The sequence below is a fragment of the Cherax quadricarinatus genome, chromosome 78 (genome assembly GCF_038502225.1).
Source record: "Cherax quadricarinatus isolate ZL_2023a chromosome 78, ASM3850222v1, whole genome shotgun sequence".
Taxonomy (NCBI): Eukaryota; Metazoa; Arthropoda; class Malacostraca; order Decapoda; family Parastacidae; genus Cherax; species Cherax quadricarinatus.
Window position 1 is genome coordinate 9,797,041 of NC_091369.1, and position 24,233 is coordinate 9,821,273.

A 24,233-nucleotide genomic window follows, 5' to 3' on the forward strand; every position below is an offset into this window, starting at 1 on the left:
AATGTGAGGTTTCCAGGATAACCTACGATCAAAGAGGAGGCCCAGAAACTTGACTGTATCACGTTCAGGGATACGTGAGCCATAGAGGTACAAAGGATGATCAGAGATGACAGAGCGTCTAGTGAAAGTGATTTGGTGGGTTTTAGTGCTGGAAAATTTAAACCCATGTGTGGTGGCCCAATTGGAAACACGGTCGACTGCATGCTGGAGAGAAACTGTAAGGAGGTGACAGTCAGCGCCTGCACAGGCAATAGCGAAGTCATCAACATAGAGTGATGACCAAATATTTGATGGAAGACTAGAGGCCAAATCATTAATAGCAAGGAGAAAAAGTGTTGTGCTCAGAACACATCCCTAGGGGACACCTTCAGCTTGGACAAAGTCCGGGGAGAGCACATTATTAACCCGAACACGGAAATGCCTGTCAGTTAAAAAGTTCTTAAGGAAGGATGGTAGATTGCCTCGAAGGCCTAAGGAGTGGGCTTGGGCTAAAATATTATACCTCCAAGTTGTGTCATATGCCTTCTCAAGGTCAAAAAATATGGCAATAACTGAGTGGTTATTCGCAAAGGCATTACGAACATACGTATCCAAGCGCAGTAAGGGGTCTATGGTAGAACGTCCCTTACGAAAGCCATATTGACGAGTGGAGAGACTGTTGTGTGTCTCTAAATACCACACTAAACGTCTATTTACTAGACGTTCCATTACTTTGCAAACTGCACTGGTAAGAGCAATGGGACGATAGTGGGAGGTTTCATGTCCCGTAGTGCCTGGTTTGCGGAAAGGGAGAACAATGGCGGATTTCCACAGCTGTGGAAGAACTCCTTGTGACCAAATAAGATTGTAAAGGCGTAATAGGACTGCAAGGGCTGACTGATGTAAATGTTGTAGCATACGAATATGAATGTCGTCGGGCCCAGCTGCCGATGATCGACAAGCTGAGAGTGTTGCCTCCAGTTCTTGAAGTGTAAAAGGCACATTATACTGTTCTTCTCTGAGAGAAGAAAAGTCCAAGGGTGCTAACTCTCTGGCAGACTTTGAGGAAAGAAATGAGGGGCATAGATGGAGTCCCTGAGAAATACGGACCAGATGATTGCCAATTTCATTGGCAACATCTAGTGGGTTTGCTATATCAACACCGGCAACTCGCAGAACAGGAGCCGGGTCAGGAGAATATTTACCACTCAGTTTTCGTACTTTTTTCCAGACTGCACTCATAGAGGAAGCAGAGCTGATGGTGGAGACATAATCTCGCCAGCAAGTGCGTTTAGCGTCACGGATGACACGGCGAGTGATCGCACGCTTCTGTTTAAAATCAAGGAGTCGCTCTGTGGTTCTATTGTACCGGTACCTGCCCCATGCAGCGCGTTTCAAACGTACTGCACGAGCACAAGCAGGAGACCACCAAGGCACGCATTTCTGAGAATGCCTGCCCGAAGTTTGGGGTATAGAATGAGAAGCTGCGGTGAAAACGGAGGACGAGAAGAGGTGTAAAAGCTCATCGATGGAGGACGAAGAAGGAACCTCTTTAAAAACAGTCAGGTGTGAGTAAAGGTTCCAATTTGCCCGATTAAATTGCCAGCGTGGGGTGCGAAGAGGTGGCGAATATGAAGGGGAAGTAAGAATGATTGGGAAATGATCACTGTCATGTAAGTCCGGGAGAACAGACCAAGTAAAGTCTAATGCGGCAGAGGAAGAGCAAACTGAGAGATCGATGCAAGAGAGAGTATGAGTCCGAGGATCAAAATGGGTGTGAGTACCTGTATTTAAAACATGGAGGGGGTGGGTGGCAAGAAAAGCCTCTAACTGAATTCCACGGGAATCACAGTGAGACCCTCCCCAGAGGAAATGGTGGGCATTAAAATCACCAAGTAACAGAATCGGTGGCGGTAATGACGAAACAAGGAAGGCAAAATCCGGAATAGATAATGCCCGAGAAGGAGAGAGATATAAAGAACAGAGCGTATACCACCTATGTAAGTGGATACGGGCTGCTGTGTAATGCAGCGAAGTATGAATAAATAGCTGATGGTACGGAATATCAGTGCGGAGAAGAAGGGCACTTTCATTAAAGGTCCCATCAGGAAAAGGATCTGAAGAATACAATAAATTATAGCCTGAGATGTGAGAAATAACAGCAGAGTGTAATTTTGGTTCCTGTAAGCAAACACCAACAGGGGCAAACTGGGAGAGTAACATCTGAAGCTCACCCCGATTACCCCTGAGGCCGCGTATATTCCACTGTAAAAAGGCCATGATTGGCAATGATAAAGATACTTGAAATCCGCAGGTAAGGGTTCCTACGGACTAGAAGGGTTAGAAAAGTCCACATGCGGAGGCAGTGGAAAATGTTCAAGCAGCGAAGGAACGGTGCGCTGTGAAGAAAGGAGTTGCGCAGATGGAGCAGAGGAGAGAGAAAGAGCGGAAGGTGGATCAGTGTCCATTGATGGTTTGGTCTCTGCAATATATTCAGAGATTGCTTCAAGTGTTTCGGAATTCAGAGATGTCGTATGGGAGACAATATTGGGAATGGTAGGGGGAGGATGAGTAAAGATTGGAACTGTATTGGACTGTACCAAGGTAGGGGGGGGCGAAAGGGTGGAGGGAACTGGAGAAGCGTGGCAGGGGACAGAAGAGACAGGAACCTGGGAGGTGGCAGAAGAGGGAGAAACTTGGGAGGGAACAGGGGAGGAAGGTACATTACGAGGAGGAGGGTGAACCTCTGCACTTGTAACTGAGCCAGTGAGAGGGGAAGAACTAGGGACAGAGACAGGGAGGGTAAAATGAGGAGGTGGAAGATGGGTAGGAGGTGTTACCGGACCTTTTTTTGACTTTTGAGAAGTAGAGGGACGATTGGGAAGAGGTGTCGTACGAGGTCTCGTCGATACTGAGGCTTGTAAGAGAGAACTCGAAGAAGCGAGATTAGACTGAGGCGTTGAAGTAGGGACGTCTGAGCCGAGGACAGCAAAAGGATTAGATACAGGAGTGATTATGGGAGAGGGAACCACAGAGGTGGGTGTAGAAGATGGGATACCAGAAGTGGGGGGACGTTTTGAAACACGGGAATAAGAAACACGTGGGAGTCTCCCTTGGAGGCGGAGATGAGAAACTGCCATGGCATAAGGGAGACCTTCTGTCTCTTTGAGGTAACGGATTTCCCGCTCGTTTAAATAGACCTGACAACGGCGAGAGTACGAAGGGTGAGCCTCATGACAGTTAAGGCAAGAGGGAGATCGATTGCAAGACGTATTAGAATGGTCATCGGCACCACAGACTGGGCATTCGGTGATAGATCTGCAATATTTCGCTGGATGGCCAAATCGCCAGCAATTTCTACACTGTTGTGGTGTAGGGATCACCTTTCGAACTTGTAACCGATGTCCCGCTATATAAACGGAGGATGGGAGTTCTCGGCTGTCAAAAGTTAAACGAGCCACATTGCTAGGGTATCGTCTCCGCCCACGGGCAGGAAGAACGTAAGTGTCTACCTTGAGGATTGGGAGATCTTGGAGTTCCAGCTGTTCTAGAATATCGGTGCCACATGTCTGGAAATTTTGTTGAACTATGGTATGGGGCAGAATAACGGTACCACTACAAGAATTGAGGGAATGATGTTTTTCAAGGGTGACAGGAACAGTATCTATATGGGAAAGACGAGAGAGCTCACGAGCCTGGGTAGCATTCTGTACGGTAATGATGCGCGTACCGCTCTTAAGAGCATGAAAAGAAATATCTTTACCAACATGGCGTAGGAGTGCCTTGCCAATACTATGGTCAGAAAGATAGGCAGTAGAGGAAGTTGGTCGTAAAGTGAAGAATTTAGTCCACTGTTCAGTCTGAAACTGAGCGTGGAAAGGTAGTGAAGGACGTGTCGATCGTTTCTGAGAAGAACGAGAAGGTGAAGGTGGAGAAGTATCATCAGCAGGTAATTGTCGTTGACGTTTAGGCGTGGGACCAGAGTTGGTCCGACGTGGAAAGGGTCGGCGATTTGAAAATTGCCGCACCGTAGAGGGAGAGGCCGGAAGCATAGTCAGAGGAGAGCGAAGGTCTGATAAATCGAAGGAGTCAGTCGAGGCCTCAGTACCTGAAGCGGGTGAGGAAACAGCACCGGCAATAGGTACAGAGGCATGAGGAATGTCTGAAGAGTGGTCCAAAGACGAGGCGGGGTCAGAACGGGGTGCGGTATCAAGAAGGGGCCCGGGGGTACCAGGTTCATGGACTAGGGCTGCTATGGTTAGGTTACTTCTTTCTTTTTGTTTTTAAGAAAAAAAAAAGAAGAAAAGAAAATAAAAATAAAAAAAAGAAAAAAAAAGGGGGGACCGGGGAGGGATAGTTCCTAGGAGGAATGAAAGGGCCAGAAATCTCCCTCCGCGCCCAAGAGGACTCGACACCGCTAGTAGCGCAGATGCAGCATGGAACCCGTGCCATACCCTACCCTTCATGCCAGTAAACCAGCAATCTGGGATAGCAACCTCACATCTGCCGAGCTACCTCGGTGGACAAAAGAGAGGGCGGCCGGATATCCGCCACAAAGCATACCTCCTTCAGCCACCACCCCCGGAATCCGAAAGGTGGCTTCCAGAGATACACCCGTCGCCCAAAAGACACCCAAAGCTACTCCGGGATACCGGAGAGGGATCGGGACATCCCTAGGCAATCCAGATTCCACGGCAAACTACGCCACCGCCAAGAAACCTCAACGGAATGGGATGGACCCCAGTGTCCTTTCCCCTACCTAGGAACTAGCGCGCCTGTGGGAGAAATCACGAAGGCTAAAAAGAGGAAGGGCAAAAGGGAGGGGTGAGGAGGAGGAGGAGGAATGGAAAAAGGGGAGGATGGGGAGGATGGGATAGGGGAGGGGAGAATGGGGGGTAATTAGGTTCGGTCTGAGGAAGAAGACCGACAGGGCTAATTCCTCAGACCAAGAGCCTCTTCACCACGCCAAGGAGCCCCCCTTGAAGAGGAGGAAAGGCAAAAACAGGTCCAGTTCCTTGGAGCAAAATCCCCTCGCTGACATCCAGGGACCCTCCTTCAGAAAATTTTGTGACTATACTAATTTCAATGCCTTTATATTAATTTCTCAACCTTTTCTATCTCTATACAGATGAAAACATTAACTGTTTGGCACATGAACAAATTTCAAGCAGATATGTACACAACCTTGTAAACATATGGTGAAAATACATACTATAGTCAAATTTACCTGTAGCCAATTCTGGGGATCACCACCCCGGTTCCACATCAAACAGCCTGGTCGATGGCAAGATCAATAAACTTGTAGGTGCTAGCTGCATTAAGTCCAATGTAATATAGAAAATGTGGCCAATATTTTGAGTAATTTTCTGGGTGTTAATAAAGGCCAGTTTCTTTGTGCATTTTACTCCAATTTAAGTTCAACTATGTATATTACAAAGAAATGGATTAACCACAAAAGCATAACAGGATAAACTCTTTCCATATAATTCTTATAAAAGCAAAACAAAGACAAACAACAACACACTGACCCACAGTACACTGACCCCCAGCTGTCTTTAAGCCAAATTTTAAATTTACAATACTGTCATTTTATTTCAAATACTGTACAGTGGACACTACTTACAAAGACTAGGCTGATTTTACTTATTTTTGTTTGCATGTTTTGTTTATTCACTGAAAAGGCAGAGGATCGCAACATAGTAATGACCTATGATATTAAGTTAAGAGTATCCTCACCACTGTACTTGTATAACTGCAATACAGAGGTGTGACACAGCTATAGTATATATATTATGAAAATTACAGTATGTGAAACACTGAATAAACTCTCAAATTAAATTTCCAGTTTGCTCTACATTATTATTTTATTCACAAAGAGTGTTAAACCTGTTTTGAATCCTGTATTCTGCATGTGTGTTATGCAGTAGGTAGAGTATTATAAATCATAACTAAGCACTAAACCCACAAGGGTCATACAGTGCTATATGCAGTAGGAAGAGGGATGATAAAATTTATATTTTTCTCCAAGAGCATTTTTACCCTTAAAAGTAACTGTGTGTGTGACCAGACCTAAATATTAGGTCTCATAGTTAGACCAATATACAGGAATTTCTGTTTCTTTAAATGCTTTATATTATAATTCACATTCTCTTTCTCTTTCATTCTCATTCCCTCACTCTCTCACTGTCTCATTTTCTCACTCTCATCTCATCTCACTCTCTCATTCTCTCACTCTCAGTTTCTTCATCTGCTACAACCACATCAGTCAATCTGTGCTGGTTAAGTAGGCTTGTGGGCCATATGCAGCAACAGCCTGGTTGACCAGGCTGGGCTGTGAAAGCAGGGCCCTTGAAACCAGTCACAGGTATATCACCCTGTAAGACTTCAGGCATTTAAGTTTTTAATGTATATACAATTCTGCACAGTATACAACAATTATTCATCATTTATGAACTATTGTATCTTGCTCACATTTAGTAAATATATACCATAACCTTTACTTGACACATTGCTAATATACCTGATTTTCAGTTCTGTCACCCTCAATTTTGGCTTGTGTTAACACCACTTGTCACATGGCCTTTTTTTTTCACATTTTATGTTAATAATGATCAGTTTTGATCATCCTTTGAGTTTAGGAGTCTGTTAAAATCAGTACAAAATTGTACCTCCTGGATGAAAAAGAACAAATCTGGTGTTGCCGGTAAGAGAAAAATCTTAGAATATTTATAAGATGTCAGTTGTATGCCAGTCATACCAAAACTAACACTATATAGCATGTGAGACGAGTTAAAGGAAATCACAAGAAGAGCTGCAGTTATGCAAATTACATTGATAGAAGAAATGGTAGTTTAATGCCTCCAAAGAAAATGTAACCAATGTAATCAAATGCTCTCAGACCACTGTGACCAGTACCTATAAGCTAGCAGATGCTATTGCCATAGCTTGAAATAGGGTAAAAAGTTACCATATGTTCATGTGTTCCCTTACACATGACAGTTTTGCAGTGCCCATGACACAGGGCTGGAACCAGTGAATCATCATCCTATAACAAAGACATATGTTGGTTGATTTTCCTTGACATTCAAACCAATAAAAACATTAATGACATGTACTTGATTTGTTTGCTTTCTTCTATGTCTTCACAGTTGATCTGTTTTGCATAAATAAGAACCATGAGAAGACACTCCTTGGACTTCCTGGTAATTCAGTCTAACACTGAAAATCCAGCTGCACTGAAGTCGAGGACCTTTTCAAGGTAAATATAAAGTATATATTTATTGATGGTACATACTGAAGTGCTAGGGATTAGAATTTATGCTAGCTTCAGCCACACAAGTACAGTCATCAGTACCCTCAAAATACATATTCCATGTCAGTACCCTATCTTCAAAATCCACATTATTATTATAATAAAAAAGAAGCGCTAAGCCACAAGGGCTATACAGCGCTGCAGGGTAGGGAAGGAAGAGAGGGTATTTGGTGGCAGGAGGAGGGAGGGATGATCAGTAGGTTACAGAAAACAGCGGGGCAGGGGATAGTGCGGGGGTAGAGGGTAGCAAGAGATTGAGGTAGAAAGGGCTGAAGGTATCAGTTTGCGAACTAAGTCAGTTGTTGTCAAAAAGTCAATGAGAGAGTCCGGATGAAAGGTGGGTCCATCAGCGAGAAGGGAAGGTAAAGAGAGAGCAGCAGAGCGAAGACGACGACAGAGGTAAATTCTGCGTGCTCGTTGATAAAGTGGGCAGTCTAACAGAATGTGGCTGACTGATAATGGAACCTGACAAGTTTCACAGAGAGGAGCAGGGCGCCTCTCCATGAGATATCCATGAGTAAGACGAGTATGGCCAATGCGAATACGGGAGAGTGTAGTCTCCCAACCTCGACACTGGTGACAAGAAGACGGCCAGTAACCTATACTCGGTTTAATAGATTGAAGTTTGTTACCGAGCATAGTCAACCAACGTTGTTGCCAACAGGTGTGAAGGTGGATAGCCATTGCAACAAAATAGTCCGTAAATGGGATACCTATACAGTGGACCCTCAACCAGCGATGGCATCGATTAACGATAAATCTGACTAGCGATTCATTTAAACGCAAAAATTTTGCCTCGACTAGCGCTTAAAAACCCGACCAGCTCTATTCGTTCCATACCATACGCGTCCACTTTGGCCTGAGCGCGCCTCACTTGTCCCTTTGGTGCCAGTGTTTACAAGCCAGCCAGCCACCGCGGTCGCTTCCAAACATACAACTGGAACATTTCATATTATCACAGCCTTTTTAGTGATTGCACCTGCAAAATAAGTCACCATGGGCCCCAAGAAAGCTTCTAGTGCCAACCCTACAGCAAAAAGGGTGAGAATTACTATGGAGATGAGGAAAGAGATCACTGATAAATATGAAAGTGGAGTGCGTATCTCTGAGCTGGTCAGGTTGTATAATAAACCCCAATCAACCATCGCTACTATTGTGGGCAAGAAAACGGCAATCAAGGAAGCTGTTCTTGCCAAAGGTGCAACTATGTTTTCGAAACTGAGATCGCAAGTACTCGAAGATGTTGAGAGACTGTTATTGGTGTGGATAAAAGAGAAACAGATAACAGGAGACAGCATCTCTCAAGCGATGATATGTGAAAAGGCTAAACCATACCCCCGGCCAGGATTGAACCCGCGGTCATAGAGTCTCAAAACTCCAGCCCGTCGCGTTAGCCACTAGACCAGCTAGCCACAATAAGATTCATCCAACTAGGTATATTTCTACACCATAGGAAGGTTAGCACAGGCACCACTGTGACCACAAATGCAAGTTTTTACAGACGAATCTCCAGCTAGCGTGGCCGTGACGAACTCTAGCTCAAGTCCCTTCACTGCCGTCAACATGACTCAAGAAATCGTAATGACACGATTGCAAACAAACCATACCCCCGGCCAGGATTGAACCCGCGGTCATAGAGTCTCAAAACTCCAGCCCGTCGCGTTTTGAGACTCTATGACCGCGGGTTCAATCCCGGCCGGGGGTATGGTTTGTTTGCAATCGTGTCATTACGATTTCTTGAGTCGTGAAAAGGCTAGGAAGTTGCATGACGATTTAATTAAAAAAATGCCAGCAACTAGTGATGTGAGTGAATTTAAGGCCAGCAAAGGTTGGTTTGAGAGATTTAAGAAGCGTAGTGGCATTTATAGTGTGATAAGGCATGGTGAGGCTGCCAGTTCAGACCACAAAGCAGCTGAAAAATTTGTGCAGGACTTCAAGGAGTACATAGACAGTGAAGGACTGAAACCTGAACAAGTGTTTAATTGTGACGAAACAGGTCTGTTTTGGAAGAAAATGCCAAGAAGGACCTACATTACTCAGGAGGAAAAGGCATTCCCAGGACATAAGCCTGTGAAAGACAGGCTTACTTTGTTGATGTGTGCCAATGCTAGTGGTGATTGCAAAGTGAAGCCTTTATTGGTGTATCACTCTGAAACCCCCAGAGTGTTCAGGAAAAACAATGTCCTCAAGGCTAATTTGTGTGTGCTGTGGAGGGCAAACAGTAAGGCATGGGTCACTAGGGACTTTTTCTATGACTGGTTACACCATGCATTTGCCCCCGATGTGAAAAATTACCTAATTGAAAAGAAATTAGACCTTAAGTGCCTCCTGGTATTAGACAATGCCCCTGGTCATCCTACAGATGTGGCAGAGCGACTTTCTAGGGACATGAGCTTCATTAAGGTGAAGTTTTTGCCTCCTAATACCACTCCTCTCCTGCAGCCCATGGACCAGAAGGTTATTTCCAACTTCAAGAAACTGTACACAAAAGCTATGTTTGAAAGGTGCTTTGTAGTGACCTCAGAAACTCAACTGACTCTAAGAGAGTTTTGGAAAGATCATTTTACCATCCTCAATTGTGTAAACATTATAGGTAAGGCTTGGGAGGAAGTGACTAAGAGGACATTGAACTCTGCTTGGAAAAAACTGTGGCCAGAATGTGTAGACAAAAGGGATTTTGAAGGGTTTGAGGCTAACCCTGAGAATCCTATGCCAGTTGAGGAATCCATTGTGGCATTGGGGAAGTCCTTGGGGTTGGAGGTTAGTGGGGAGGATGTGGAAGAGTTGGTGGTGGAGGACAGTGAAGAACTAACCACTGATGAGCTGCTAGATCATCTTGAACAGCAAGAGGGCAGACCTGAGGAAACTGCTTCGGAGGAGGGGAGAGAGAAATTGAAGAAGTTGCCTACTTCTAAGATTAAGGAAATCTGCAATGTGGCTTAAAGTGCAAAGCTTTATGGATGATAATCACCCTGACACAGCTACTGCAAGCCGTGTTGGCAACCTGTACACTGACAATGTTGTGAACCACTTTAGGAAAGTCATAAAGGAACGAGAGGTACAGGCCTCTATGGACAGATATGTTGTGCGACAGAAGTCCAGTGACTCTCAAGCTGGTCCTAGTGGCATTAAAAGAACAAGGGAAGTAACCCCAGAAAAAGACTTGCTGCCTCAAGTGCTAATGGAAGGGGATTCCCCTTCTAAACAGTAAGAAGATAATGCTCTCCCCTCCTCCCATCCCATCAATCATCACCAGATCTTCAATAAAGGTAAGTGTCATGTAACTGTGCATGTAATCTTCAGTTTGTGTGTATTAAAATTAATATTTCATGTGGTAAAAAATTTTTTTTTTCAATACTTTTGGGTGTCTTGCACGGATTAATTTGATTTCCATTATTTCTTATGGGGAAAATTAACTTGACTAATGATTATTTTGACTAACGATGAGCTCTCAGGAACGGATTAATATCGCTGGTTGAGGGTCCACTGTATATGAAACTGGTAGGTCATATACTGCTGACCGCGCAGCAGTGTCTGCCTGTTTGTTGCCCTGTACGTCAACATGACCAGGGACCCAACAAAAAACAATATCTTTATGCTTGGTATAGATGCGGCGTAGCCAAAGTTGGATACGGAGGACTAAGGGGTGAGGTGTATCAAATTTCTGTATAGCCTGTAAAGCACTAAAGGAGTCTGAGACAACCACAAATGATGACACAGGCATAGATGCAATATGGATAAGTGCTGCAAGAATGGCATACAATTCAGCAGTAAAAATACTAGCCGAAGATAGTAAATGCCCTCGTACGACACTGTCCGGAAAAACTGCTGTGAATCCTACGCCGTCAGAAGACTTAGAGCCATCTGTGTACACTGCAATGGCATGAGAATGAGAGTGGAAGTGGTCAAGAAAAAGAGAGCGGGAAGTGACCGTAGACAGTTGGGCTTTCGAGCAAGGGAGAGAGAAAGAACAGACTCGAACAGCTGGAACTTCCCAGGGGGGTAGGGAAAAGTGAGATGCTACATGAACATAGAAAGGTGGTAATTGAAGAGAAGAGAAGACAAGAGCGAATGTAGGCGAAGAGAGAAGGGACGGAGTAAACAGGGGCGGCGAACAAATAAAGAATGTCTACTAATTTCAGTGACCATTCTATAAATGGAAGGATTGCAGAGATCATGAGAGCGTACATAGTAGAGAAGGCAATGGGCATCATGGCGATCGGATAAGGATGGAACGTTCGCTTCTGCATAGAGGCTCTCAACAGGGGAAGAGCGAAAAGCACCAAGGCATAAACGTAATCTTTGGTGATGAATGGGGTTAAGGCTAGAGAGAGTAGCAGGAGATGCTGCTGAATAGATCTGGTCACCATAATCAAGTTTCGATAAAATAAGGGTGGAATGTAGGCGAAGGAGGGTTCGACGATCAGCTCCCCATGAAAGATGAGCAAGGGTTTTAAGAAGGTTCAGCCGGCTGTGACAAGTTGCCTTCAGAGAGGTAATGTGAGGTTTCCAGGATGACCTACGGTCAAAGAGGAGGCCCAGAAACTTGATTGTATCACGTTCAGGGATACGGGAGCCATAGAGGTACAAAGGATGATCGGAGATGACAGAGCAACTAGTGAAAGTAATTTGGTGGGTTTTAGTGCTGGAAAATTTAAACCCATGTGTGGTGGCCCAATTGGAAACACAGTCGACCGCATGCTGGAGAGAAACTGTAATGAGGTGACAGTCAGCGCCTGCTAGCGAAGTCATCAACATAGAGTGATGACCAAATATTTGATGGAAGACTAGAGGCCAAATCATTAATAGCAAGGAGAAAAAGTGCTGTGCTGAACACACCGTCAGCATGGATAAAGTTATTAACCCGAACACGGAAATGTCTATCAGTTAAAAAGTTCTTAAGGAAGGATGGTAGATTGCCTCAGAGGCCTAAGGAGTGGGCTTGGGCCAAAATATTATACCTCCAAGTTGTCATGGTCAAAAAATATGGCAATAACGGAGTGGTTATTCACAAAGGCATTACGAACATACGTATCCAAGCATAGTAGCTATGGTAGAACGTCCTTTACGAAAGCCATATTGACAAGAGACTGTTGTGTGTCTCTATAGAGGCGATGAAACTGCACTGGTAAGAGCAATATAGTTTCATGTCCCGTAGTGCCTGGTTTGCGGAAAGGGAGAACAATAGATTTCCACAGCTGTGGAAGAACTCCTTGTGACCAAATAAGATTGAAAAGGAGTAATAGGACGTCATACAAATATGGGGGCCCAGCTGCCGATGATCGGCAAGCTGAGAGTGTTGCCTCCAGTTCTTGAAGTGTAAAAGGCACATTATACTGTTCTTCTCTCAGAGAAGAAAAATCCAAGGGTGCTAACTCTCTGGCAGACTTTGAGGAAAGAGATGAGGGGCATAGATGGAGCCCCTGAGAAATACGGACCAGATGATTGCCAATTTCATTGGCAACATCTAGTGGGTTTGCTATATCAACACCGGCAACCCGCAGAACAGGAGCCGGGTCAGGAGAATATTTACCACTCAGTTTTCATACTTTTTTCCAGACTGCACTCATAGAGGAAGCAGAGGTGATGGTGGAGACATAATCTCGCCAGCAAGTGCGTTTAGTGTCACGGATGACACGGCAAGCGATCGCACGCTTCTGCTTAAAATCAAGAAGTCTCTCCGTGGTTCTATTGTACCGGTACCTGCCCCATGCAGTGCGTTTCAAACGTACTGCACGAGCACAGGCAGGAGACCACAAAGGCATGCATTTCTGAGAATGCCTGCCCGAAGTTTGGGGTATAGAATGAGAAGCTGCGGTTAAAACGGAGGATGAGAAGAGGTGTAAAAGCTCATCAATGGAGGACGAAGAAGGAACCTCTCTAAAAACAGTTAGTTGTGAGAAAAGGTTCCAATTTGCCTGATCAAATTGCCAGTGTAGGATATGAAGAGGTGGTGAATATGAAGGAGAAGTAAGAATGATTGGGAAATGATCACTGTCATGTAAATCCGGGAGAAAAGACCAGGTGAAGTCTAATGCGGTGGAGGAAGAGCAGACTGAGAGATCGATGCAAGAGAGAGTGTGAGTCCGAGGATCAAAATGGGTGTGAGTACCTGTATTTAAAACATGGAGAGGGTGGGTGACAAGAAAAGCTTCTAACTGAATGCTCCGGGAATCACATCCGGGAATCACAGAGGAAATGGTGGGCATTAAAATCGCCAAGTAACAGAATCGGTGGCGGTAATGACGAAACAAGAAAGGCAATAGCCGGAATAGATAATGCCCGAGAAGGAGAGAGATATAAAGAACAGAGCGTATACCAACTATGCAAGTGGATATGGGCTGCTGTGTAATGCAGCGAAGTATGAACAAATAGCTGATGGTACAGAATATCAGTGCGTAGAAGAAGGGCACTTTCATTAAAGGTCCCATCAGGAAAAGGATCTGAAGAATACAATAAATTATAGCCTTAGATGGGAGAGATAACAGCAGAGTGTAATTTTGGCTCCTGTAAGCAAACACCAACAGGGGAAAACTGGGAGAGTAACATCTGAAGCTCACCCCGATTACCCCTGAGGCTGCAGATATTCCACTGTAAATAGGCCATGATTGGCAATGATAGATACTTGCGATCCGCAGGTAAGGGTTCCTACGGACTAGAGGGGTTAGAAAAGTCCACATGCGGAGGCAGCGGAAAACGTTCAAGCAGCGAAGGAACGGTGCTCTGTGAAGAAAGGAGTTGTACAAATGGAGTTGAGGAGAGAGAAGGAACAGAGGGTGGATCAGTGTCCATTGATGGTTTGGTCTCTGCAATATATTCAGAGATTGCTTCAAGTGTTTCGGAATTCAGAGATGTCGTATGGGAGACAATATTGGAGATGGTAGGGGAAGGATGAGTAAAGATTGGAACTGTAATGGACTGTACCAAGGTAGGGGAAGCGAAAGGGTGGAGGGAACTGGAGAAGAAGCGTGGAAGGGGACAGAAGAGGCAGAAACCTGGGAGGTGGTAAAAGAGGAAGAAACTTGGGAGGGAACAGGGGAGGTAGGTATAGTACGAGGAGGAGGGTGAACCTCTACACTTGTAACAGAGTCAATGAGAGGGGAAGAACCCAGTACAGAGACAGGGAAGGTAAAATGAGGAGGTGGAAGAAGGGAAGGAGGGGTTAAAGGACCTTTTTTGACTTCTGAGAAGTAGAGGGACAATTGGGAGGAGGTGTCACACGAGATCTCGTCGATACTGAGGCTTATGAGGAAGAGCACGAAGAAGCGAGAACAGACTGAGGTGTTGAAGTAGGAACGTCTGAGCCTAGGACAGCAAAAGAATTAGATACAGGAGTGACTATGGGAGAGGTAACCACAGAGGAGGCTCCAGAAGATGGGACCCCAGAAGTGGGGGGATGTTTTGAAACACTGGAATAAGAAACACGAGGTAGTCTCCCTTGGAGGCAGAGATGAGAAACTGCCATGGCATAAGGGAGACCTTCTGCCTCTTTGAGGTAACGGATTTCCCGCTCATTTAAGTAGACTTGGGAACGGCGAGAGTACGAAGGGTGAGCCTCATGACAATTAAGGCAAGAGGGAGGTCGATTGCAAGACGTATTTGAATGGTCATCGGCACCAAAGACTGGGCATTCGGCTATAGATCTGCAATATCTCGCTGGATGGCCAAATCGCCAGCAATTTCTACACTGTTGCGGTGTAGGGATCACCTTTCGAACTTGTAACCGATGTCCTGCTACATAAACTGAGGATGGGAGTTCACGGTTGTCAAAAGTTAAATGAGCCACATCGCTTGGGTATCGTCTTCGCCCGCGGGCAGGAAGAACATAAGTGTCTACCTTGAGGATTGGGAGATCTTGGAGTTCCAGCTGTTCAAGAATGTCATTGCCACATGTCTGGAAATTTTGTTGAACTATGGTATGGGGAAGAATGACGGTACCACTACAAGAATTGAGGGAATGATGTTTTTCAATAGTGACAGGAACATTATCTATATGGGAAAGAAGAGAAAGATCATGAGCTTGGGTAGCATTCTGTATGGTGATGATGCGCGTACTGCTCTTAAGAGCATGAAAAGAAATATCTTTACCAACATGGCATAGGAGTGCCTTGCCAATACTGTGGTCGGAAAGATAGGCGGTAGAGGAAGTCGGTCGTAAAGTGAAGAATTTAGTCCATTGTGCAGTCTGAAACTGAGCGTGGAAAGGGAGTGCAGGACGTGTCGATCTTTTCTGAGAAGAACGAGAAGGTGGAGAAGTATCATCAGCAGGTAATTGTCGTTGGCATTTAGGCGTGGGACCAGAGTTGGTCCGACGTGGAATGGGCCGGCAATTCGAAAATTGTCGCACCATAGAGGGAGAGGCCGAAAGCATAGTCAAAGGAGAGCGGAGGTCAGATAAATTGAAGGAGTCAGTCGAGACCTCAGTACCTGAAGCGGGTGAGGAAACAGCACCGGCAAGAGGTACAGAGGCATGAGGAGTGTCCGAAGAGTGGTCCAAAGACGAGGCGGAGTCAGAACGGGGTGCGGTATCAAGAAGGGGCCCGGGGGTAGCAGGTTCATGGATTGGGTTCTCCATGGTTAGGTTACTTGTTTCTTTTTGTTTTTAAGAAAAAAAAGAAAGAAGAAAAGAAAATAAAAATAAAAAAAAAGAATAAAAAAAGGGGGGACCGGGGAGGAATAGTTCCTAGGAGGAATGAAAGGGCCAGAAATCTCCCTCCGTGCCCAAGAGGACCTCAGCACCGCAAGTAGCATAGATGCAGCATGGCATACCCTACCCATCATGCCAGTAAACCAGCAATCCGGGATAGCAACCTCACATCTACCGAGCTACCTCGGTGGACAAAAGAGAGGGCGGCCGGATATCCGCCACAAAGCATACCTCCTTCGGCCACCACCCCCAGAATCCGAAAGGTGACTTCCAGAGATACACCCGTCGCCCGAAAGACACCCAAAGCCACTCTCCGGGATACCAGAGAGGGATTGGGACATCCCCAGGTGATCCAGATTCCACGGCAAACTATGCCACCGCCAAGAACCTCAACGGAATGGGATGGATCCCCGGTACCCTTTGCCCTACCTAGGAACTAGCGCGCCTGTGGGAAAAATCCCAAAGGCCAAAAAGAGGAAGGGCAAAAGGGAGGGGTGGGGAGGAGGAGGAAAGGGAAAAGGGGAGGATGGGATAGGAAAGGGGGGATTGGGGGGTAATTAGGTTCTGTCTGAGGAAGGAAACCGACAGGTCTAATTCCTCAGACCAAGAGCCTCTTCACCATGCCAAGGAGCCCCCGTTGAAGAGGAATTCTTCCAATGCATTTGGAAAAAAACTACTGATACACAGATTCAAATTCAAGAAGACCCCCATAGTGTCCGCTGCTTATCTATGAAAGCCAGATTTTTTTTTTTTTACACCACAGAATTTACCATAGGACCTTGACCTCGAAGGTCAACACAGGCCTCTGACAAGTTACACCAGACTGCTTACCAAAACAGGAATTACAACTCAGAGATACATGCAATAGTGTTTTAAGAGGGCAGAGGGAAAGAATGGAAGAAGCGCTGACTCAGCTTAAGAGGTCATCTCTGCATGACCCTGAAAAAAACAGTTAAGGTGTTGTCTACCCAACCCAAGCATAAGGGTTACTTGCCAGATGACCCTGGAGGCACAGCAGTGGAATCGCCTGCCTCAACATGAGGACATATACCCAAAGCTGCTCTGGTGCAAGGCAGATGGTAAACTGGTAGAAAATGATCCATCCCAAGCAGGTAGAAAGGTAGAACAGGGCATTGGCAAAAAAACAGCTGGCTGAAAAAACATGTCCCTTGCACACCACAACAGCAACAATGGAGACCATATTTATCCCTCCCCTCATCTATCCTTCCCACTTTTCAGGACCCTGTAGCCTAAATTATATAGGAATGGATGTTTAGCAATGTGCAGAAGATATTCAAACCAAAAAGCAATAAAAATGTAGCCATACTGATTAGTTTAAAGTGCCATCTGGATGGATGTCACAAATAACTATGTTAGTATTTAATGAGACTTAACAAATGTTAGTAAAAGCTGTTAATGATAGTTGAAAAGCATTTCGTTAATGGGAAAAACTTTGCATTAATAACCTACTGTACATGTTAATAAATACAAGCAGTACAAAACTGCTCCTTAAGCAACACACACAGTATAGCCATATTTAATCATTCTAATTCACCAGGATATTATAAAACACAATTAAAATAATTCTAATTTTATTTGATTTACTACTCTTTAATTTATCCAGTAAAATTAATTGACTTTCCTTATTGGGTCTATTCAAAAAGCTTTTATTGGGTTCTTTGAGATTTATTTACTTTAAGAGTACTACTACATTTTTTCCTGCATCCTGGTTATATTAAAATTATTGGCTTCATGCTTGTCTAACAATATCATATATGGTATGAATTTTTAGCTCAAAAACCACACCATTAAAAAGGTGTAGGAGGGGGTGAAGGTGGACGAGTGGTTTGAGAAGGATGATGATGATTAGGTGCAATAATAAGAGGAAGAGGAGGGGTTGGAGGAGGAAGAGGAGGGGTTGGAGGAGGAGGAGGAAGAGGAGGGGTTGGAGGAGGAGGAGGAAGAGAAGGGGTTGGAGGAGGAGGAGGAAGAGAAGGGGTTGGAGGAGAAGGAGGAGGAGGAAGAGAAGAGGTTGGAGGAGGAGGAGAAAGAGAAGAGGTTGGAGGAGGAGGATGAGAAGAGGTTGGAGGAGGAGGAAGAGAAGAGATTGGAGGAGGAGGAAGAGAAGAGATTGGAGGAGGAGGAAGAGAAGAGGTTGGAGGAGGAGGAAGAGAAGAGGTTGGAGGAGGAGGAGGAAGAGTAGAGGTTGGAGGAGGATAGGGAAGAGAAGAGGTTGGAGGAGAAAGAGGAGAGGTTGGAGGAAGATGAGGAAGAGAAGAGGTTGGAGAAAGAGAAAGAGGAGAAGAGGTTGGAGGAGGTAGCAGAGGAGGAGGAAGAGGAGAGGTTGGAGGAGATAGCACAGGAGGGGAGACTGGATGAAGCAGAGGAGGAGGGGAGACTGGAGGAAGCAGAGGAGGAGGGGAGATTGGGGGAAGAAGAGGAGGAGGAGGAGGAGGGGAGGAGGCTGGAGGAGAAAGAGACGGAAATAAAGAAAATGGAGGAGAAAGGATGGAGGATAACTGAGGGAAGAAGAAGGATGGGAGGAAGAAGGATAGGGAAATGTAAGAATGAGGGGGAAGGACTGGGGAGAGGAAGGATGGCAAAAGGATTGGAGGAAGGAAAGGGGAAGGAAAGAGACTGGGAGGAATAAGGGGAAGGATTAGGAACAGTAGTAACAGCAGCAGCAGCAGTAGCAGCAGCAGTAGATACAGCAGACGCAACAGCAGCAGCGCCAGCCGCCTTATTATGCTTGGCAACTACAATAAAGAATTTTAAAACTATATTTGATTCTGAGGAGCAACCTGATAATTTCAATACTATAATGTATAAGACATTAACAGGTGTTGACAGCTGATGAACAAAAGTGTATTATTATGACAAATTAAAGAATGTACAGCCTCTCCTCACTTAACAAAGGAGTTCTGTTCCTAAGACCAAATCAGTAAATGAATTTGTCGCTAAGCGAGGAGCATACTATAATGGTAGTGGGTTTGTGTCAACCATCTTTGATGTTGTTTTAATGTCACCTTTGCACCATTTATAACATTTCTGGTATATTTTTAAATATTTTTACAGTAGAGTACTGTATATTGTAATAAACAGAACAGAGGAAATCAGCTCTAATACACTGTACATTATTTAAGTATGCATACTAGTCAGAGAGCCTGTCGTAAGTCCGAGGCATCGGTAAACAAGTACTACAGCGCTAAGTGAGGAGAGGCTGTATTGTAAAGAGCTTGTAAAAGAGGGGTAAGAATGTAACAGGAGAATGTGTAAAAGCATCAACTGTTCTGTATAAAAAAGTAATATGGAGTATAAATTTATGCATACCACAGCTTGAAAGAAAATTATTAAACTACTGTCTATGTAACTCAAGGGAACTTCAGAAACTTTCATATGAGATGAACTGGCTTCATATAAATGAAGGCTGTGGCTAAAGTCTTACTGAAAAAGATTAAGTGAACTATACTTATAAACTGATATTAAACCTTTGACTGTCGCAACCCCCAATCCTGAGGTGTCTCCTGGTGTTGCAAAAAAAAAAAAAAAAAAAAAAAAAAAAAAAAAAAAAAAAAAAAAAAAAAAAAAAATCTTATGAAATGATAGAAAATCTTTTCCCAATTGTAATGGCAGCAAAAACACAAAATTTGATGGAAAACTGATGGAATTACGCTCACGCGAAGTTAGCGACCTCGGCGATATTTACAAATCGGCGATTTCACCCACTTTGAGCCCTATTTTCGGCTAATTCCATTGTTCCAGTCGACCAAACTCATAGCTATTTGTTTAGAACTCCCTTTTTTCTATCTATTGAGTACAATAAACTGCCCATTTACCGATTTCAACTACCCAATAACGTGGTCAGAAATTTGCAATTTGGCCAATTTCATGAAAATTAAAAAATATGACAATTTCAAAATAAGGTCCAGAATGAACAATGCAGACATTCCTGGCTCTAAAATAACATTTTCTTTGTTCATCAGTCACGTCTCCAAGCCCCTCTGATATTACTCTTGCTTTCTATTTTGAATTTTTATTCGAACAAAAAATAGAATATTTACTGTTATGCAGACTACTGCAATATTGTAATAATTGTATAAATAACATCAACCCATTCATGACTGCATATTAGAATGGCTAGTTGGACATTTATTGGACAATGACATCATCTGTTTACTTCTGAACATCGGCAAAAATCAAACATTTCCCCTACTTTGAGCTCCATTTCCAGGTTCTTTTTATAGTAAAATCAATCAAAATCACCTCTATTTCTATAATATATTTTCCATTCTATCAAATGAGACCAAAAAAACGAGAATACAACCATAAATACTATACGAAAATAGACCACAAAGTTGGCATTTTAATTAAAAAAATGGTCGGAGTTTTTTTTTTCTCATTATGCACTGCGTGCTGGATGATTTTTTTATATGGTGCACATTGACCACACAGACCCATTCTCTCACATGTGGGCCTACCAGCTTTCTCCTGCTTAATTTGAAGCTGCTAGAATTTATGAGTATATATACGTCAAACACGGTACCTTGTAAGACGTATATATACGACCGCGACAGTCAAAGGGTTAAGATAGTCTAATACGAGGCAGTGGGCTCTCTCTGCTTATGGGAGACAGATAAATCCCGTGTGCAGTTTATGCTGCCTGGTAATGAAGTTTGAATAACTGGTGGTACAGTATAATGCCTGGTAATGAAGTTTGAATAACTGGTGGTACAGTATATTGCCTGGTAATGATATTGGAATAACTGTTAGTACAGTATATTGCCTGGTAATGAGGTTTGAATAACTGGTGGTACAGTATATGTATTGCCTGGTAATGAAGTGTGAATAACTGGTGGTAGAGTGTATCAAGTAGTTAGGTAATTTACAGTAGATTCTTACATGCATTTTTCAGAGGGTAAGTGAGGGTAAGCTTCAGCTACACTCTGGCACCATACAACTCAGTGTATATATTCAAAGAAAATTTAGAAAAAAAGTCTGAATAATGATGGAGACTTGAAAGACCCTTTTAAATGAAAATGGTATATTCATGTCAGAAGGGAAGCTATCTGTATGATATCCTACCTTGAAGGACGAATATTACAACATTATGAATGTATTCACAAGGAAATGCTAAGCCCACTGTGGTTGTATTGCACATAGGCAATCACTCTTAATCCATAAGATCAAGAGCACTTCACCAGTATCAAAGCACCCCTTTCCCTTGAAGGGTGAGTGGTTAGTAACTTGATTCTGCAAATTAGTATAGGTGCAGTACTAGAGAAAAATATTTAAGAGCAGCAATTTATGAATGGAAGTTGATTGCACAGAAATGAAAGGAAATATTATTATTTCTTTAAGAGCAAATCATGAATGGTAAAAAATGTTGAATGCACACTAACTCTACAAGATATAATTCACGTCACTTTAAAAAGACCATATAAAAAGAAACTAATATAATTAATATATAATTAGAATTTTAGAGAAATTAAAGATTAATATATAAAGCATTGACAGAATTAAGCAAATTGAAGTGCCAACAATATTTCAAGAAATAATGACAAACTGCCGATCAAAAGTAGTGGAAGCATTCTGCATGTCGAGGTGAAGAAAAATACTATGCTCGTCTTATGTGAGCATTTTATAATATGCAAGTGAATGAATGTGAAGCAGTTTAATGAGGTGTAGGACATTTGTTTTTGATGTCAAAGACCAGATGAAGACTACAGTACAGTGTGCACACACATTTTTTTGTGAAGCTTGTATGTGTACATTATGTGTCAACTGATAATATTAAAGGACAGCAGGAACACCATGAAGTTTTATGCTTCACAAATTAGCCACATCAAACTGCCAACTTGTTGGATTATGCATGAATTATATGTCTGTTACATATAATGTCTACTGATAAAGAGTACAGTAGCAATGAGACAAAATTAAATTCTGCATAAGACATGCTGCACAAATATTATGATAAAAAATAAATGCCCCTTTTACAGGTTAACTATTAAAGCTAACTTAATACAAACAATCTAATTTTTTTTACAGGCTAACAAAGCTAACTTAACAAAAAAATCTAATATGGATTAATTAATCAGTAAAACCTTGATTTAAGAGACTCTGGAAATAACTGACAAAATTCCTTGGGTACGTTGATTACAGAAACAATGAACAATGTTTGTTGGTTACAAAATTGTCCATTATTTGTTATGATCCACTCAGTTAATTGGTTTTGTAAGCAATGGACACAGTCCAGTGGTTACAAAACTATTAGTTACTATTAAGAATGGGATTTACCAGACAATTAGCATTACCAGACACCTCTCTCTTGCCCCATTGGTCTACCAAATCAAGGCTTCATTGTACAATGGTACCTTCACTTACGAGTTTAATTCGTTCCGTGACTGAGCTTATAACTCAATTTGGGTACGATTTGGGTACAGCATGACTGAAGAATTGCGGCACAATTTTATGTAACACGTCGTAAAATTAATTTAACATGGTTCATTTTGCGGAAAGGAAAAAAAAATTCCCTTTTCCTCAAGCAGCTGCCTTGTTGTGGATCAGCCGGGAAGATCTCCCACCATCCCCTCCCACCCCCCGACACCACCCCACCATCCCAGCATTCGTACTTCATGTGTGTCCAGTCCAGTCCAGTCCAGTCCTTCTCTGCTACAAGCTAGCTGTGTTTGTGAATTGTGTTTTGATCTTTTAATTATTATATTTTGTATCGGCCAAGCAATCATGACACCCAGCAGGCATACAAGTGTTGCTGAATGTGGCAAGAAAAGCTATGAGCATTTAAGTCTTAGAATTAATGAAGAAAACAAAGATATTAGACAAGAGATAACTGTAATGAAGTGTTACTTTGTACACATAAAAAGAGGTAAATATAAGTTTGTGTGACTGACTTAGTGAATGACTGGCTGACTGAATGATTTGACTGACTTACTGACTTGACTGACTGAATGACTTAAAGTTAGACACTCTAGTGCAACCTTCGACTTCAGTACCAGAACCTTTATCATCCACTGCAGCCCAGTAGAGCCACAGTGTAACTCTCCACTCTCTTCACAATCATCCACAAACACCAGCACCCACAATTTAAGGTAAGAAATACTATTATTTATGTTACATTTGTAGCCTTAAACAGTAAAAATAACATAATACATCACAACAATGAACTACAACTACATATTCACTTTTGTTTTTGTATGATGTTGAGGCCAAAAAAAAAGTTGACTGGCTTTTTTGGGGCTCCCAGGAATGTAACTCTATTTTTCCCATAAGTTCTTCAGTTCATCGAACACGGTTTTACCCAACACGACATTTTCAGGAATGTAACTACCTCGTTAACCCTTAAACGGTCCAAACGTATATATACGTTCACTCGCATAGCGCCCCAAACGTATATATACATTTTCTTTGTCATTCATTCAACATTGCCACGATAAGCCTGAGTCACCTAGACATGAGAGAATGAGTGTGCACACTCACTGTGTGCCACATTAAAATAATTATGGATGTCTGGGTACCATATGCTCTTTTTTCCTATTAAAAAAAAAAAATTTTTTTTTTCTCAAAAAATTTGGGGCGCTACGCGAGTGAACGTATATATATGTTTGGACTGTTTAAGGGTTAAATGACGGTCTGCTATATATCAAATTAATTTTCCTCACTGAAATTAACTGATATGCCATTAATCCATTTCAGCGGAATTCCTGGCTCTCGAGAGGCAGGAGAAAATACTTCAATATAACACTAATATCAACTCTAGTGCACATTTGTCTATCACAATTGATCTAATAAGACATAATAAACAATATATGCAAATAACATAGAAACATGATACATACTCTAAAATGAATAAAATATGTCATTGTGTTAAGAGTGGTGGCAGCCACTCCCAAGGTAAAAATAATTATCACTCTGACCATATCTTCCCATTCTTGCCCTTCTGAGGTCTTATTATAAGAGAAAACAGAATGTTTGTGAGGTTAACTGCACTAGATCACTAGTTTCATAAGGAAAACACTGAAACAAAAGTGATTTTCTCATGTTTTTCTATGATTTCATACTTTAATTCAATGGATATCATCCTTTTCTTCTTCTCAGCACTGTCCTTTGCACTTCCTTTCTTAGAACCCATGGTTAGAAAAAAGAAATTTAGGAAAATAACTGCACGAAAAACACAAAACGCTGGGATGCTGGGCGGATGTTGTGGCGTTCGCTACGCCAACTAGTGGCAGCGTATCTGAAGCTTGCTCGTAACTTGGATTTTGGCTCACAACTCAAAGC

At 42.9% G+C, this 24,233-nt stretch overlaps 1 protein-coding gene across 25 annotated transcripts in view; it reads right to left on the bottom strand.

Annotated features, from left to right (window-relative positions):
* LOC128701616 (phosphatidylinositol 4-phosphate 5-kinase type-1 alpha) overlaps window positions 1-24,233 on the bottom strand; it is a 573,763-nt gene that overhangs the window by 54,321 nt on the left and 495,209 nt on the right. For 14 of the 25 annotated variants that reach the window (XM_070101691.1, XM_070101685.1, XM_070101688.1 and 11 more), the window contains one exon: window positions 17,514-18,694. The exons of 9 other annotated variants lie outside the window; for them this stretch is intronic. In XM_070101691.1, coding sequence (XP_069957792.1) covers window positions 17,747-18,694 — 948 coding nt within the window. In that variant the 3' untranslated portion in view covers window positions 17,514-17,746. Of the gene's footprint in view, window positions 1-17,513; window positions 18,695-24,233 lie in introns of those variants that run through there. 2 more of the 25 variants (XM_070101715.1, XM_070101707.1) reach the window with 1 other exon arrangement.